At 45.6% G+C, this 16529-nt stretch overlaps 1 protein-coding gene across 2 annotated transcripts in view; it reads left to right on the top strand.

Moving 5' to 3' along the window:
- Nucleotides 1-16257, top strand: part of LOC121008481 — a 74415-nt gene extending 58158 nt beyond the window's left edge. For both annotated transcript variants that reach the window (XM_040441069.1, XM_040441070.1), the window contains 3 exons: nucleotides 3652-3960; nucleotides 15098-15202; nucleotides 15511-16257. In XM_040441069.1, coding sequence (XP_040297003.1) covers nucleotides 3652-3960; nucleotides 15098-15202; nucleotides 15511-15602 — 506 coding nt within the window. In that variant the 3' untranslated portion in view covers nucleotides 15603-16257. The remainder of the gene's footprint in view (nucleotides 1-3651; nucleotides 3961-15097; nucleotides 15203-15510) is intronic.
- The last annotated feature ends 272 nt before the right edge of the window (nucleotides 16258-16529 follow it).

The raw sequence follows: 16529 nt of genomic DNA on the forward strand, positions 1-16529 counted from the left end.
GTGCCATGTTGTTTCCATTTGGTTATGATAGATTTGATGGCGCTCCTGGGGATCATCCAAAGATTTGGATATTTTTTTATAACCTAACCCTGACTTGTACTTCTCAACAACATTGTCCCTTACTTGTTTGGAGAGTTCCTTGGTCTTCATGGCAGTGTTTGGTTAGTGATGCCTCTTGATTAGGTGTTGCAGCCTCTGGTGTGTATATGTGATGACAGATGATGTGACACTTAGATTGCACACAGGTGACATCATGTCACTAATTATGTGACTTCTGAAGGCAATTGGTTGCACCAGAGCTTTTTATGGGCTTCCTAACAAAGGGTGTGAATACATACGCACAGGACAATTTTCTGTTTTCTATTTCTAAACAATAGTTTAATTTATATATTTTTCTCATTTCACTTCACCAACTTAGACTATTGAGTTCTGATCCGTCACATAAAATTCAGATTAACATAACATTGAACTTAAGGCTGTAATGCAGGCATCCTCAAACTGCAGCCCTCCAGCTGTTGCAAAACTACAACTCCCAGCATGTCTGAACAGCCTACAGGTATCAGCCTACAGCAGGGCATTGTGGGAGTTGTAGTTTTACAACAGCTGGAGGGCCGCAGTTTGAGGATGCCTGCTGTAATGTAACAAAATACGAAAAAAGTCAAGGGGGTTAATACTTTTGCAAGGCACTGTATTCAGCAAGTGTTACAGATTATATACTGTAGAGATAGAAAGTTAAATCAAAAGTGTAGTCATTGAGCTGAAATCACTATTCTGCTGGTGCAGTCACTGTGTACATACATTACATTACTTATCCTGTACTGATCCTGAGTTACATCCTGTATTATGCTCCAGAGCTGCACTCGCTTTTCTGCTGGTGCAGTCACTGTGTACATACATTACATTACTTATCCTGTACTGATCCTGAGTTACATCCTGTATTATACTCCAGAGCTGCACTAACTATTCTGCATAGTGCAGTCACTGTGTACATACATTACTTATCCTGTACTGATCCCGAGTTACATCCTATATTATACTCAAGAGCTGCACTCACTATTCTGCTGGTGCATTCACTGTGTACATACATTACTTATCCTGTACTGATCCCGAGTTACATCCTATATTTTACTCCAGAGCTGCACTCACTATTCTACTGGTGCAGTCACTGTGTACATGCATTACTTATCCTGTACTGATCCTGAGTTACATCCTGCATTATACTCCAGAGCTGCACTCACTATTCTGCTGGTGCAGTCACTGTGTACATACATTACTTATCCTGTACTGATCCTGAGTTACATCCTGTATTATACTCCAGAGCTGCACTCACTATTCTGCTGGTGCAGTCACTGTGTACATACATTACTTACCCTGTACTGATCCTGAGTTACATCCTATATTATACTCCAGAGCTGCACTCACTATTCTGCTGGTGCAGTCACTGTGTACATACATTACTTATCCTGTACTGATCCTGAGTTACATCCTGTATTATACTCCAGAGCTGCACTCACTATTCTGCTGGTGCAGTCACTGTGTACATACATTACTTATCCTGTACTGATCCTGAGTTACATCCTGTATTATACTCCAGAGCTGCACTCACTATTCTGCTGATGTAACTATCACACTAACCTAAGGGTATGTCCATATTTTTTTCATAGTAGAATTGCACTCAGAAAATTGGCAGTATTTATAGAAGTCACACTTTGGATAACATTTTATCACTTCTTATCCACCTGCTGTGAAAATATTTGACCACAATATCTTCACATAACTTGACCTGTAGTTTGGATTTTGAATCCTCAGCCTGTCATTTTATGCCGTTCATTTTCAGCTGATGCAATCCAGAGTGTGAAATCAGTGGGGAACTCCGCAGCATTTCTGTGATATTTGCCGCAGTAAAATCTGCCGCCTGTGATGTGGATTTTGCTGCTGCTTAGAAATTCTGCAGACGACTCACTACAAACCGATGCAAATATACATTGGTTTGGGAAACCTGAACCCTTCCCTGCTGATTATACATTCATAAGGCCAAGTTCACAGTTCAGGTCAGAAAAACAGAACAGAAGCAGATCTTCCTCTTAGGCTAGGTCTACACGACGACATTTGTCGCGCGACATTTTGTCGCACCAATGTCGCGCGACAATTTTTATAATGATAGTCTATGGTGTCGCACTTTGAGATGTTGCAGTGTAGTTGTGCCCTATGTCGTTGTGTAGACCTAGCCTTACACCTTATCTTTGTGGAGGCTTCACCACTGGTTTTGGCTCTCAATAACTGATGGAAATCACTGACCAAATAACTGAAGTGTGAACTTGGCCTTAAACACACAGCATCATCAAGGCCTGAAGAAACCAAGTGATCCTGTCTAGAGTTATTTTTCATTACTGCCACTGATCTGTCACTTTCCACATATGATCCCAAAAGTGCGCCCATAGCAGAAAGCTGAGAGAAGTCTGGTCTAGAACGTACTGTCCCTGAGGTCTAATGCTGGGGTTTACTGTCCGTACTGCCCCTGAGGTCTAATGCTGGGGTTTACTGTCCATACTGCCCCTGAGGTCTAATGCTGGGGTTTACTGTCCGTACTGCCCCTGAGGTCTAATGCTGGGGTTTACTGTCCGTACTGCCCCTGAGGTCTAATGCTGGGGTTTACTGTCCGTACTGCCCCTGAGGTCTAATGCTGGGGTTTACTGTCCGTACTGCCCCTGAGGTCTAATGCTGTGGTTTACTGTCCGTACTGCCCCTGAGGTCTAATGCTGGGGTTTACTGTCCGTACTGCCCCTGAGGTCTAATGCTGGGGTTTACTGTCCGTACTGCCCCTGAGGTCTAATGCTGGGGTTTACTGTCCGTACTGCCCCTGAGGTCTAATGCTGGGGTTTACTGTCCGTACTGCCCCTGAGGTCTAATGCTGGGGTTTACTGTCCGTACTGCCCCTGAGGTCTAATGCTGGGGTTTACTGTCCGTACTGCCCCTGAGGTCTAATGCTGGGGTTTACTGTCCGTACTGCCCCTGAGGTCTAATGCTGGGGTTTATTGTCCGTACTGCTCCTGAGGTCTAATGCTGGGGTTTACTGTCCGTACTGCCCCTGAGGTCTAATGCTGGGGTTTACTGTCCGTACTGCCCCTGAGGTCTAATGCTGGGGTTTACTGTCCGTACTGCCCCTGAGGTCTAATGCTGGGGTTTACTGTCCGTACTGCCCCTGAGGTCTAATGCTGGGGTTTACTGTCCGTACTGCCCCTGAGGTCTAATGCTGGGGTTTACTGTCCGTACTGCCCCTGAGGTCTAATGCTGGGGTTTACTGTCCGTACTGCCCCTGAGGTCTAATGCTGGGGTTTACTGTCCGTACTGCCCCTGAGGTCTAATGCTGGGGTTTACTGTCCGTACTGCCCCTGAGGTCTAATGCTGGGGTTTACTGTCCGTACTGCCCCTGAGGTCTAATGCTGGGGTTTATTGTCCGTACTGCTCCTGAGGTCTAATGCTGGGGTTTACTGTCCGTACTGCCCCTGAGGTCTAATGCTGGGGTTTACTGTCCGTACTGCCCCTGAGGTCTAATGCTGGGGTTTACTGTCCGTACTGCCCCTGAGGTCTAATGCTGGGGTTTACTGTCCGGTACATCCCACGATTTATTACTAATATTTTATTCTGCAGGAATCCGAGCAGTGAATGTGACACTTCTGAACAAAGAGAAAATAAGAGCAGAAGTTGTACATTTCACCCCGAATGACATTAAAATCACATGGAGCCGACGTAAGGAAAAAAATAAAAGCTACGAAGTCTATAAAAAAATCGAAAAACCTATGAAAAGAGAAAACAGTGATGGCTCCTGCACAAGTGTCAGTGAGATGACATTCAAGTCTCATTCAGGAAGTACTCAGAAGGATAACAAATATTATAAAGTGGTTGTGGAAGACAACACATCGAATGCTGTAGTGGAGAAGATCGTCCTACGAGAGAACCGTAAGGAGGAAGGATACTTATAAGTGCTGTATGGTTCAGTATTAGGACATTTGGGGGGTCATTTATTACACTGAAATACTCCCATATTAGGCATATTTTGGGCGCAGATTGCAGCACAACAGCTAATTGTCTAAATGTAAGTCAGCTACAGGAAGGTGGCTTACACTTAGAACTGGCAGAGGATCTGCCCAGGTAAGGAAAAGACCGGGGCCTCTTCATAACTTTGGTGGAAACACCTCCAGCTATGGGGCTTTATTAAGACTGGAGTCTAATACGCGGGTCTTAATAAATGTGCCCTTTGGTGCAGGCCGTGGGGCAGATTTATGAATCCTGTCCGATTTTCAGACTGTGTAAACTGCAGCAGATTTCTCACCGCGGCTGATGCTGGATGATAAATCTGTTGCACCTTTACACTGTCTGGTGTAAGGGGGAATATATAAATAGTGATGAGCGGCAGGTCCCATATTCGAATTCACAATATTTCGCGAATATTCGCTAGAATTTTCGTTTCATATTCGCGAATATTCATATTCGAGATTATTTTCGTGATTGCAATTAATCTAAATTGTAAAAATCGCATAATGCAAAGTTGGGGCGGCTTGTAGTTACACTGCTGTCCGCTGTGATGGCGAGCAGGTAAACAGAGAAGGGAAGGCAGCGCTCACACAGAGCACGGCCTTCTGTTCAACCAGCCGATCGGCAGGAGTGTCGGGTGTCGGAATCCTGCTGATCTGATATCGATGACCGATCCTGAGGATAGGTCATCGATATTGAAGTCTCGGAAAATCCCTTTAATAAATGTAGAGCCCGGCATATATGCTAGAAATCTGCCCCAACCTGAGTAGTAAATCTGCCCAGTGTGACTACAGAATGATCCGTCATTCATGATTCCAGCAAAGGCAACATGGTCAGCACTGGGGTCCTGGGTGTAAATCTGACCAAGGGCAACATCGCATGGAGCTTGTATGTTCTTCCAATGTTTGCGTGAGATAAACTGGTTTCCTATGAAAGTGATCCTAGTGAGTACTGGGGATGAGCTCTGATATGGCGGCCGCTGGCTCACCTGCTCCACAGCCTTCCCTGCTCTTTGAGTCCCTTGTGTTGTCTGTCTTCATCGCAGTCTTTTCCACATTAAGGTGCCGGATGTTTAGGGCGCCCGCACCCATGGTAAAAATTCACAGGTGCGGATTTGAAGTTGTGAATTTTTTGGTGTTAAATATGATGTGGATTTTGTTCCAAATGGCCAGTGGTAGGCGCTGCAAAAGTAGACTCAGTTTCATACCGACTTTAAAACCAGCCTCCAGGGCAGACTAACTGGTCAGGTGTGCATGACTGCATGGAGATCGCCACGCCTCCAATATATACTACAAAGAAAAAATGTGGGGGGTTCAGTCAGCACAACCCTGTATGCAGGTGCACATCGCTATGGCGAAATACACATACAATTTGAACAAAGTTGTGAATTTTTGGGTGTGAAATATGATGTGGATTTTGTCCCAGATTTCCTGTGTGACGATCTCTCCTTTCGTTTTAATAGGATATTGATTCTGCAGTGAAAAAACGCTGTGGAAAATGAAAAATTCCACACAGATTTAGTTAATTTTTTTCTGTAACGTTTTCCTCAGCAGAATCCATTTCCTAATGAAACAAATGGAGAGATCGTCACACAGGAAATCTGTATTTATGCTGTGGAGTGAAAATTCTGCGGCAGGGATAGACAACGCAGGGATAGACAATTTTCAGTCCCATAGAACAACATAGGGAAAATTTGGGATTTTCTGGTGAAATTTTCTGTCATGTGTGAGGATGCCATTGCTAAGCTAAATGCTTAAAGGCGTTATCCAATGACTAATGTAAAAAATTTAAATCAGACATGATATAGTACATAGCAACATCTTTCCAACAAAGCTGGAACCAGCCCTGTACCTCACATGGGTCCAGAGATCTCCACATTCATTGCTCTGCTAGATTTATATCAAGTTGAAAGCTCAAGGGGAGTGTCCTTACTGCTGCAGCTAAGGGGGCGTGTCTGTGACGGGATCATCTGTGTCACCGTCTAGTATTCCCTTCTTCCCATGTAATAGCACAGCCAAATAATCCACAGAGCCATAAATCGCTATTATCGCTGGTATCGCCGGTATCGCTGGTATCGCCAGTATCGCCCTATAAGTTTATACATGAGCCAAAGCTGAATGCTGGAAAACGTTTACTGGAAGCACACTGGCACTCAAACATACAATTTCTTTTATCCCCTGCTCCCATGCAAGGGAGACACCCACAAATAACATACATTAACCCATAACACAAAGGTTACAACCCACATAACGTCCTCCCCTCTGCCTGTGATATAATTATGGTACACAATGGTTAACATAATTATCCCAGGCAGGACAATACACAATGTCCTCCGTCCGGGAGACAACCGAGGTGTAATTCCATTATCTCTCAGGACAAAGGGAAATCGCCAATACACACGGGGAGACAATAGGACAGACATCACTTACTCAAATACACAATGTCCCACTCTTTACAATACACATAGACAACATTTAACACATCCCAAAATGGCACGAATTAGACCAGGAATTCAAAAGTTAGTAAAAGTCTCTTTGGCCTGGCTGTACTCATGGGTTTTCAGTCCAAAACCGGTTCTACACAGTCTTTTGTCCTGGAGACAATTGAGAAGTGATCCACTTATCTCCCAAGGACAGGGGCAAGACTCCATTAGCCACATGGTAGCAAAAGACAGCAAAACACATGAACTTATATAACTATGCAGCTATTGCATAAAACCGGTGCATTCAACATGGGACCGTAATCACATGGTAAGAGGCTGGTAAGTAGTCCTCTCCAAGTACTCGCGGAAAACTCAAAAGAGGGGAGTTTGTCACATATCTTCCCTTTGGGGTTAAGACTAAACAGGTATCTGACCTCCCGTCGGTCAGTACCTAGATTAGTCGGGAAGCCCACCCACAAAGAAACATTAGCAGAGTTGCCCACCCACGGTAAATAGTTAACAGGGTAGCTCACCCACAAGGGACAGCACTGGTCTGTAGGTCCCAGGTTGTGGTGAAACAGTTCAGCATCCTCAGTCTCCCTGGTGCGGCTAGGCAAACCGCTGGGGCTACATGGGGGACAGCGGCGTTCTGCACTGATGCCAGCACTTCTGTTGGGGCGAGGGGGGTGCAAGCCAGTCCTGTAACAAGGGGGTCGGTGGAGCAGAGGCTAGCGGCGCTCTGCCCTGATGTCAGCTCTTCTACTGGGGTGAGGGGGGTGCAAGCCAGCCCAGTAACAAGGGGGTCGGTGGAGCAGAGGCTAGTGGCGCTCTGCCCTGATGTCAGCTCTTCTGCTGGGTTGAGCGGGGTGCAAGCCAGCCCTGTAACAAGGGGGTCGGTGGAGCAGAGGCTAGAGGCGCTCTGCCCGGATGCCAGCTCTTCCGCTGGGAAGGGATCAGTGGGTATCGCAGGCTCATCCCTGCCCCCAGAACTCAGTTGGGAAGTAGCTGGGAAGGGGAGGGCTCGCTTACCTCCTCCTCCTGGTATCCCTGCGGAGATGGCTGGGGATCTGGACCGACCTGTAGGACTGGCACAGAGCCCGCGGTCTCATCTGCGCTCGTGTAGTGGGGTTTGTGTTCCCCTTTTCCCGGTATCTCCGGCTGCTGTTGGAAGGTGAGGCCGGTTGCCTCTCCTCCCCAGGACTCTGGTTGCTGTAGGGCAGAGGGACCCAGCATCTCCTCCCCCTGGAACTCAGGTTGCCACTGGGGAGAGAGACCGGTTGTCTCCTCTCCCTGTAATATGCACTGCCGCTGGAGATCTGGGCAGGCGGCCCAGCATCCCTGCAGGGCCGGTAGAGAGACCTCAGTCCCATCTCCACCTACCATCTGTGGGTCCACCCAGGACAAGTCTATGAGGTTGCTCACCTCTGAGGTTGGTTGGGCAAAAGAGGGTATAATTTCCAGGCAATCCTCTGGGCTGAGGTATGGTGGTTGAGCTAGGTTGAACAGTTGACGGTAGCTCTGCTCCAGCTCCCACTCCATGGTGACTAGATGAATCAGGTCTGGTCCAAGGTCGTTTGTTCGGGGAAGGTCCAGCATGGTTTCCCTGATGTCGTGGATGTCCCAGAACCGACATTCTGTGGGGCATTCAAAGTCATCGCCCTCCTCAAAGGCTTCCCACAGTAAGCCCGGACCATCATAATCCTCTCCCTCCGGCAGATAGTGGTTAGTCATCCATGGGTTGCGCTGGGTGGTATACCACTTTAGTGCCCGATACGCTTTGTCCAGCCACAACTCCTTCCAAACCAGGTTCCACAGTTCCATCACCCACTCTGCCAAGGGTTGCTTTCCTAGGAAGGGTGACTGCAGGGCCACGAGTACCTGGAACCTCTGTTCCTCACCGGGAAGGCTCTCTCTCCGCCACCGCTGTACCTCCTCTAAGATGTCATACCACAGCCCCTTTCGAGTGGCATCTCTCAAGTCCATTATGCCCTCCTCTGATACAGGCGCATCCTGTTGGGCCAAGTGCTGCTGCAACCTCCAGCGAAACTCCTCTTCCATGTTGCTGTGGATAGGAACGCTGCCTGGTAGCTAGCTCTGTCCCTTGAGCTCCTTCAAAGCCAGGGTCGCTGCACGAGTGCCAGCGTTGCCCTCCATACACCATACACTATTGCCTTCCTTGAAAGAACGGAAAATCCCGCTGCTTGCCACCAGTTGTGACGGGATCATCTGTGTCACTGTCTAGTATTCCCTTCTTCCCATGTAATAGCACAGCCAAACAATCCACAGAGCCATAAATCGCTATTATCGCTGGTATCGCCAGTATCGCCCTAGAAGTCCATCCATGAGCCAAAGCTGAATGCTGAAAAACGTTTACCGGAAGCACACTGGCACTCAAACATACAATTTCTTTTATCCCCTGCTCCCATGCAAGGGAGACACCCACAAATAACATACATTAACCCATAACACAAAGGTTACAACCCACATAACATCCTCCCCTCTGCCTGTGATATAATTATGGTACACAATGGTTAACATAATTATCCCAGGCAGGACAATACACAATGTCCTCTGTCCGGGAGACAACCGAGGTGTAATTCCATTATCTCTCAGGACAAAGGGAAATCGCCAATACACACGGGGAGACAATAGGACAGACATTACTTACTCAAATACACAATGTCCCACCCTTTACAATACACATAGACATTTAACACATCCCAAAATGGCATGAATTAGACCAGAAATTCAAAAGTTTGTAAAAGTCTCTTTGGCCTGGCTGTACTCATGGGTTTTCAGTCCAAAACCGGTTCTACACAGTCTTTTGTCCTGGAGACAATTGAGAAGTGATCCACTTATCTCCCAAGGACAGAGGCAAGACTCCATTAGCCACATGGTAGCAAAAGACAGCAAAATACATGAACTTATATAACTATGCCGCTATTGTATAAATCCGGTGCATTCAACATGGGACTGTAATCACATGGTAAGAGGCTGGTAAGTAGTCCTCGCGGCAAACTCAAAAGAGGGGAGTTTGTCACAGTGTCCATGCTTTCCCCATCACAGCTCAGGAGGCAGTTGAAGGATGAAACTGAGCATGCGCGGCCCTCTCAGTGAGCAGGTCAAGGAAAGAAGGAAAAAAAAAAAACAGCAGGTGGCGCTGTACAGATACATTTTATTGAATAGCTCAGTGGCTATACTAAATTTTTTATTACATGCAATTACAAAAGTGTTCAGATCCAGGTGCTGGTTTGAAAGCTGTAGAATATTTTTTGTGGGAGAACCCCTTTAACCACCTCCGGACCGCCTAACGCAGATTCGCGTTCCGGAGGTGGCAGCCCTGCGCTCAGCGACGCATATACGCGTCATCTCGCGTGAGCCGGGATTTCCTGTGAACGCGCGCACACAGGCGCGCGCGCTCACAGGAACGGAAGGTAAGAGAGTTGATCTCCAGCCTGCCAGCGGCGATCGTTCGCTGGCAGGCTGGAGATGTGTTTTTTTTAACCCCTAACAGGTATATTAGACGCTGTTTTGATAACAGCATCTAATATACCTGCTACCTGGTCCTCTGGTGGTCCCCTTTGTTTGGATCGACCACCAGAGGACACAGGTAGCTCAGTAAAGTCCCACCAAGCACCACTACACTACACTACACCCCCCCCCGTCACTTATTAACCCCTTATTAGCCCCTGATCACCCCTGATCACCCCATATAGACTCCCTGATCACCCCATATAGACTCCCTGATCACCCCCCTGTCATTGATTACCCCCCTGTCATTGATCAACCCCCTGTAAAGCTCCATTCAGATGTCCGCATGATTTTTACGGATCCACTGATAGATGGATCGGATCCGCAAAACGCATCCGGACGTCTGAATGAAGCCTTACAGGGGCGTGATCAATGACTGTGGTGATCACCCCATATAGACTCCCTGATCACCCCCCTGTAAAGCTCCATTCAGATGTCCGCATGATTTTTACGGATGCACTGATAGATGGATCCGATCCGCAAAACGCATCCGGACGTCTGAATGAAGCCTTACAGGGGCATGATCAATGACTGTGGTGATCACCCCATATAGACTCCCTGATCACCCCCCTGTAAAGCTCCATTCAGATGTCCGCATGATTTTTACGGATGCACTGATAGATGGATCCGATCCGCAAAACGCATCCGGACGTCTGAATGAAGCCTTACAGGGGCGTGATCAATGACTGTGGTGATCACCCCATATAGACTCCCTGATCACCCCCCTGTAAAGCTCCATTCAGATGTCCGCATGATTTTTACGGATGCACTGATAGATGGATCCGATCCGCAAAACGCATCCGGACGTCTGAATGAAGCCTTACAGGGGCATGATCAATGACTGTGGTGATCACCCCATATAGACTCCCTGATCACCCCCCTGTAAAGCTCCATTCAGATGTCCGCATGATTTTTACGGATGCACTGATAGATGGATCCGATCCGCAAAACGCATCCGGACGTCTGAATGAAGCCTTACAGGGGCATGATCAATGACTGTTGTGATCACCCCCCTGTCATTGATTACCCCCCTGTAAAGCTCCATTCAGATGTCCGCATGATTTTTACGGATGCACTGATAGATGGATCCGATCCGCAAAACGCATCCGGACGTCTGAATGAAGCCTTACAGGGGCATGATCAATGACTGTGGTGATCACCCCCCTGTCATTGATTACCCCCCTGTAAAGCTCCATTCAGATGTCCGCATGATTTTTACGGATGCACTGATAGATGGATCGGATCCGCAAAACGCATACAGACGTCTGAATGAAGCCTTACAGGGGCGTGATCAATGACTGTGGTGATCACCCCATATAGACTCCCTGATCACCCCCCTGTCATTGATCAACCCCTGTAAAGCTCCATTCAGATGTCCGCATGATTTTTACGGATGCACTGATAGATGGATCGGATCCGCAAAACGCATACGGACGTCTGAATGAAGCCTTACACGGGCGTGATCAATGACTGTGGTGATCACCCCATATAGACTCCCTGATCACCCCCCTGTCATTGATCAACCCCCTGTCATTGATCACCCCCCCTGTCATTGATCACCCCCCCCGTCATTGATCACCCCTCTGTAAGGCTCCATTCAGACATTTTTTTGGCCCAAGTTAGCGGAATTTTTATTTTTTTTTCTTACAAAGTCTCATATTCCACTAACTTGTGTCAAAAAATAAAATCTCACATGAACTCACCATACCCCTCACGGAATCCAAATGCGTAAAATTTTTTAGACATTTATATTCCAGACTTCTTCTCACGCTTTAGGGCCCCTAGAATGCCAGGGCAGTATAAATACCCCACATGTGACCCCATTTCGGAAAGAAGACACCCCCAGGTATTCCGTGAGGGGCATATTGAGTCCATGAAAGATTGAAATTTTTGTCCCAAGTTAGCGGAACGGGAGACTTTGTGAGAAAAAAATAAAAAATATCAATTTCCGCTAACTTGTGCCAAAATTTTTTTTTTTCTATGAACTCGCCATGCCCCTCATTGAATACCTTGGGGTGTCTTCTTTCCAAAATGGGGTCACATGTGGGGTATTTATACTGCCCTGGCATTCTAGGGGCCCCAAAGCGTGAGAAGAAGTCTGGTATCCAAATGTCTAAAAATGCCCTCCTAAAAGGAATTTGGGCACCTTTGCGCATCTAGGCTGCAAAAAAGTGTCACACATCTGGTATCGCCGTACTCAGGAGAAGTTGGGGAATGTGTTTTGGGGTGTCATTTTACATATACCCATGCTGGGTGAGAGAAATATCTTGGTCAAATGCCAACTTTGTATAAAAAAATGGGAAAAGTTGTCTTTTGCCAAGATATTTCTCTCACCCAGCAAGGGTACATGTAAAATGACACCCCAAAACACATTCCCCAACTTCTCCTGAATACGGCGATACCACATGTGTGACACTTTTTTGCAGCCTAGGTGGGCAAAGGGGTCCATATTCCAAAGAGCACCTTTAGGATTTCACAGGTCATTTACCTACTTACCACACATTAGGGCCCCTGGAAAATGCCAGGGCAGTATAACTACCCCACAAGTGACCCCATTTTGGAAAGAAGACACCCCAAGGTATTCCGTGAGGGGCATGGCGAGTTCCTAGAATTTTTTATTTTTTGTCACAAGTTAGTGGAAAATGCTGATTTTTTTTTTTTTTTTTTTTCATACAAAGTCTCATATTCCACTAACTTGTGACAAAAAATAAAAACTTCCATGAACTCATTATGCCCATCAGCGAATACCTTGGGGTCTCTTCTTTCCAAAATGGGGTCACTTGTGGGGTAGTTATACTGCCCTGGCATTCTAGGGGCCCAAATGTGTGGTAAGGAGTTTGAAATCAAATTCTGTAAAAAATGACGAGTGAAATCCGAAAGGTGCTCTTTGGAATATGGGCCCCTTTGCCCACCTAGGCTGCAAAAAAGTGTCACACATCTGGTATCTCCGTACTCAGGAGAACGTGGGGAATGTGTTTTGGGGTGTCATTTTACATATACCCATGCTGGGTGAGAGAAATATCTTGGCAAAAGACAACTTTTCCCATTTTTTTATACAAAGTTGGCATTTGACCAAGATATTTCTCTCACCCAGCATGGGTATATGTAAAATGACACCCCAAAACACATTCCCCACCTTCTCCTGAGTACGGCAATACCAGATGTGTGACACTTTTTTGCAGCCTAGGTGGGCAAAGGGGCCCATATTCCAAAGAGCACCTTTCGGATTTCACAGGTCATTTTTTACAGAATTTGATTTCAAACTCCTTACCACACATTTGGGCCCCTAGAATGCCAGGGCAGTATAACTACCCCACAAGTGACCCCATTTTGGAAAGAAGAGACCCCAAGGTATTCGCTGATGGGCATAGTGAGTTCATGGAAGTTTTTATTTTTTGTCACAAGTTAGTGGAATATGAGACTTTGTATGAAAAAAAAAAAAAAAAAAAAAATCATCATTTTCCACTAACTTGTGACAAAAAATAAAAAATTCTAGGAACTTGCCATGCCCCTCACGAAATACCTTGGGGTGTCTTCTTTCCAAAATTTTTTTATACAAAGTTGGCATTTGACCAAGATATTTATCTCACCCAGCATGGGTATATGTAAAAAGACACCCCAAAACACATTCCTCAACTTCTCCTGAGTACGGAGATACCAGATGTGTGACACTTTTTTGCAGCCTAGGTGGGCAAAGGGGCCCATATTCCAAAGAGCACCTTTCGGATTTCACTCGTCATTTTTTACAGAATTTGATTTCAAACTCCTTACCACACATTTGGGCCCCTAGAATGCCAGGGCAGTATAACTACCCCACAAGTGACCCCATTTTGGAAAGAAGAGACCCCAAGGTATTTCGTGATGGGCATAGTGAGTTCATAGAACTTTTTATTTTTTGTCACAAGTTAGTGGAATATGAGACTTTGTAAGAAAAAAATAAAATAAAAAAAAAATCATCATTTTCCGCTAACTTGTGACAAAAAATAAAAAGTTCTATGAACTCACTATGCCCATCAGCGAATACCTTAGGGTGTCTACTTTCCGAAATGGGGTCATTTGTGGGGTGTTTGTACTGTCTGGGCATTGTAGAACCTCAGGAAACATGACAGGTGCTCAGAAAGTCAGAGCTGCTTCAAAAAGCGGAAATTCACATTTTTGTACCATAGTTTGTAAACGCTATAACTTTTACCCAAACATTTTTTTTTTATCAAAGACATGTAGAACTATAAATTTAGAGCAAAATTTATATATGGATCTCGTTTTTTTTGCAAAATTTTACAACTGAAAGTGAAAAATGTCATTTTTTTGCAAAAAAATCGTTAAATTTCGATTAATAACAAAAAAAGTAAAAATGTCAGCAGCAATGAAATACCACCAAATGAAAGCTCTATTAGTGAGAAGAAAAGGAGGTAAAATTCATTTGGGTGGTAAGTTGCATGACCGAGCAATAAACGGTGAAAGTAGTGTAGGTCAGAAGTGTAAAAAGTGGTCTGGTCTTTCAGGGTGTTTAAGCACTGGGGGCTGAGGTGGTTAAGAATTCTGCCTCCATATGAGCAAAAAAAACAACTTTCATATATGCCTTGCACCACATTTTATTATGTGTTTACATACTTTTTTTTCTCCTCAGTTAGGGGGTGTGGCTTGATAGGAAGGGGTGTGGCTTAATGTGATAACTGCTCGAAGGTAAGCCACCCAATGGGTGGTATAAAGTTAGACAGGAGGACTTACAGTCCTGGGACCACATTTAATGAATCACACTTCTGCAGGTTTTTATAAATCAGCTCTAATCTGGAGTGTGGGCAGGACCTACATCGTAGCAGCTCTGTTTCCAATAATAACCTTTAAAATCAATTGCTAGACTTTAGCAATTGATTCTAAAGGTTATTATTGGAAACGGAGCTGCTACGATGTAGGTCCTGCCCACACTCCAGATTAGAGCTGATTTATAAAAACCTGCAGAAGTGTGATTCATTAAATGTGGTCCCAGGACTGTAAGTGAAGGTGTTGGTCTTCTGCTACAGGACGTGAGTGTGGGCGCACTGTATGATAGGGCTGCAGATGAGGAGTCGGTATTATTGAATATGAATATTTAATATTGTTTCTGTGCAGGTGAATATTATTTAACTGACAATGAGAACAGGAAGACTCCTTTGGCTGAAATATCTGAGCAACAAGGCACGAATGTCAATGAAGAAAATGAGGAGCCTGCGGCAGGTAAGAGATTTCAGGATGGTAACTCCCAATCCCCGTCCATGTTCCCTATTAGTGCATGCTGATGTCATAAGAGATGGGGGTCTCCAGCTCTGGACTCCCCTCTATGAGTGAGAGCAGAAAGACGATCCCACTCTGCATTGTATTCATAGTGATGAGATCCCGGCTGCCGGCATTGATGGGGAGAAGCTGCTCGGCGGCTGGCATGCCATTCCCCGTCTCATCCTGAAGATGAATCAGATATTTCCATATATAAATGTAAATAGCTGCTGGGAAATATATGTAATGAGGTGTATATGTTCTTACTGCAGAGACACAGAGGAAAGAAGAAGAAACGTCTCACAGCAAGGAAAAAAAGAGCAAAAACAAAAGTAAAAAAAAAAAAAAAAAAATTAAAACATGAATTTTTTAAGCTGCAAGACCCCCCTCCCCCCCCATATAATGAAGGAGTCATTCTGCTTTTCGGTCTATGGATAAATCTTTTGTAATGTGCTGATAGTGAGCCAGCAGCATGATTCCATATCGTAGCTAACACCGTATCTCATATTGTGTAGAAACAAAGAAAACAGAAGCTTGTTATACGGGACAGATGAAGAAATGATGGCGGTATGCATGCCCAGAGGTGTATGTAGCTAGGCTGTCCAGCTCCCAGGGCAAGGATTTAGCATTTAGCTCTAACTCCGCCCCATGCATAACTACACTCACCCACCTACATACCTGCTAAAATCTATCAGAGGGTACACGGCGGTACCAATACACCTTACGATAGATGAAAGACCCAACTGGTCCTACTTCATCCAGGGTGTCGCTGGCATCGGCGTCATGTCCTCTGGATCCGGAACAAGGTCCCTGTGGTGATAGAGAAAAAAATAATAATTACATAAGGAAGGGATGGTGACTGCCCTTGTGAAATCCCCAGCAGGGGGCGCTGTGCTGTCCTGTAAGATCAAGCCATCCCCATCTATAACAGGGTAATCTAGGGCATTGCTTTCCCCTTAGTGCTACCACACAGTACTAATGCCTACATTGTGGCCCCTCACAGTAGTTATGTCCTCCTTATGCCCTCTCACAGTAGTTATGTCCTCCTTATGCCCTCTCACAGTAGTTATGTCCTCCTTATGCCCTCTCACAGTAGTTATGTCCTCCTTATGCCTGCTGCCTGACTCTGGTTTCTACAGTTAATTCCTTTCCATTTCAGTGTTACCCAGTTTTTTTTACCATTTAGTATGTACGGGTGACTTGCATTATTCCTTCCCATGTGCATAATCTTACATTTGTCAGTGTTAAACCTCATCTGCCACTTCTCTGCCCAAGCCTCCAATCTATCCAG

The sequence above is a fragment of the Bufo bufo genome, chromosome 7, assembly GCF_905171765.1.
Source record: "Bufo bufo chromosome 7, aBufBuf1.1, whole genome shotgun sequence".
NCBI lineage: Eukaryota > Metazoa > Chordata > Amphibia > Anura > Bufonidae > Bufo > Bufo bufo.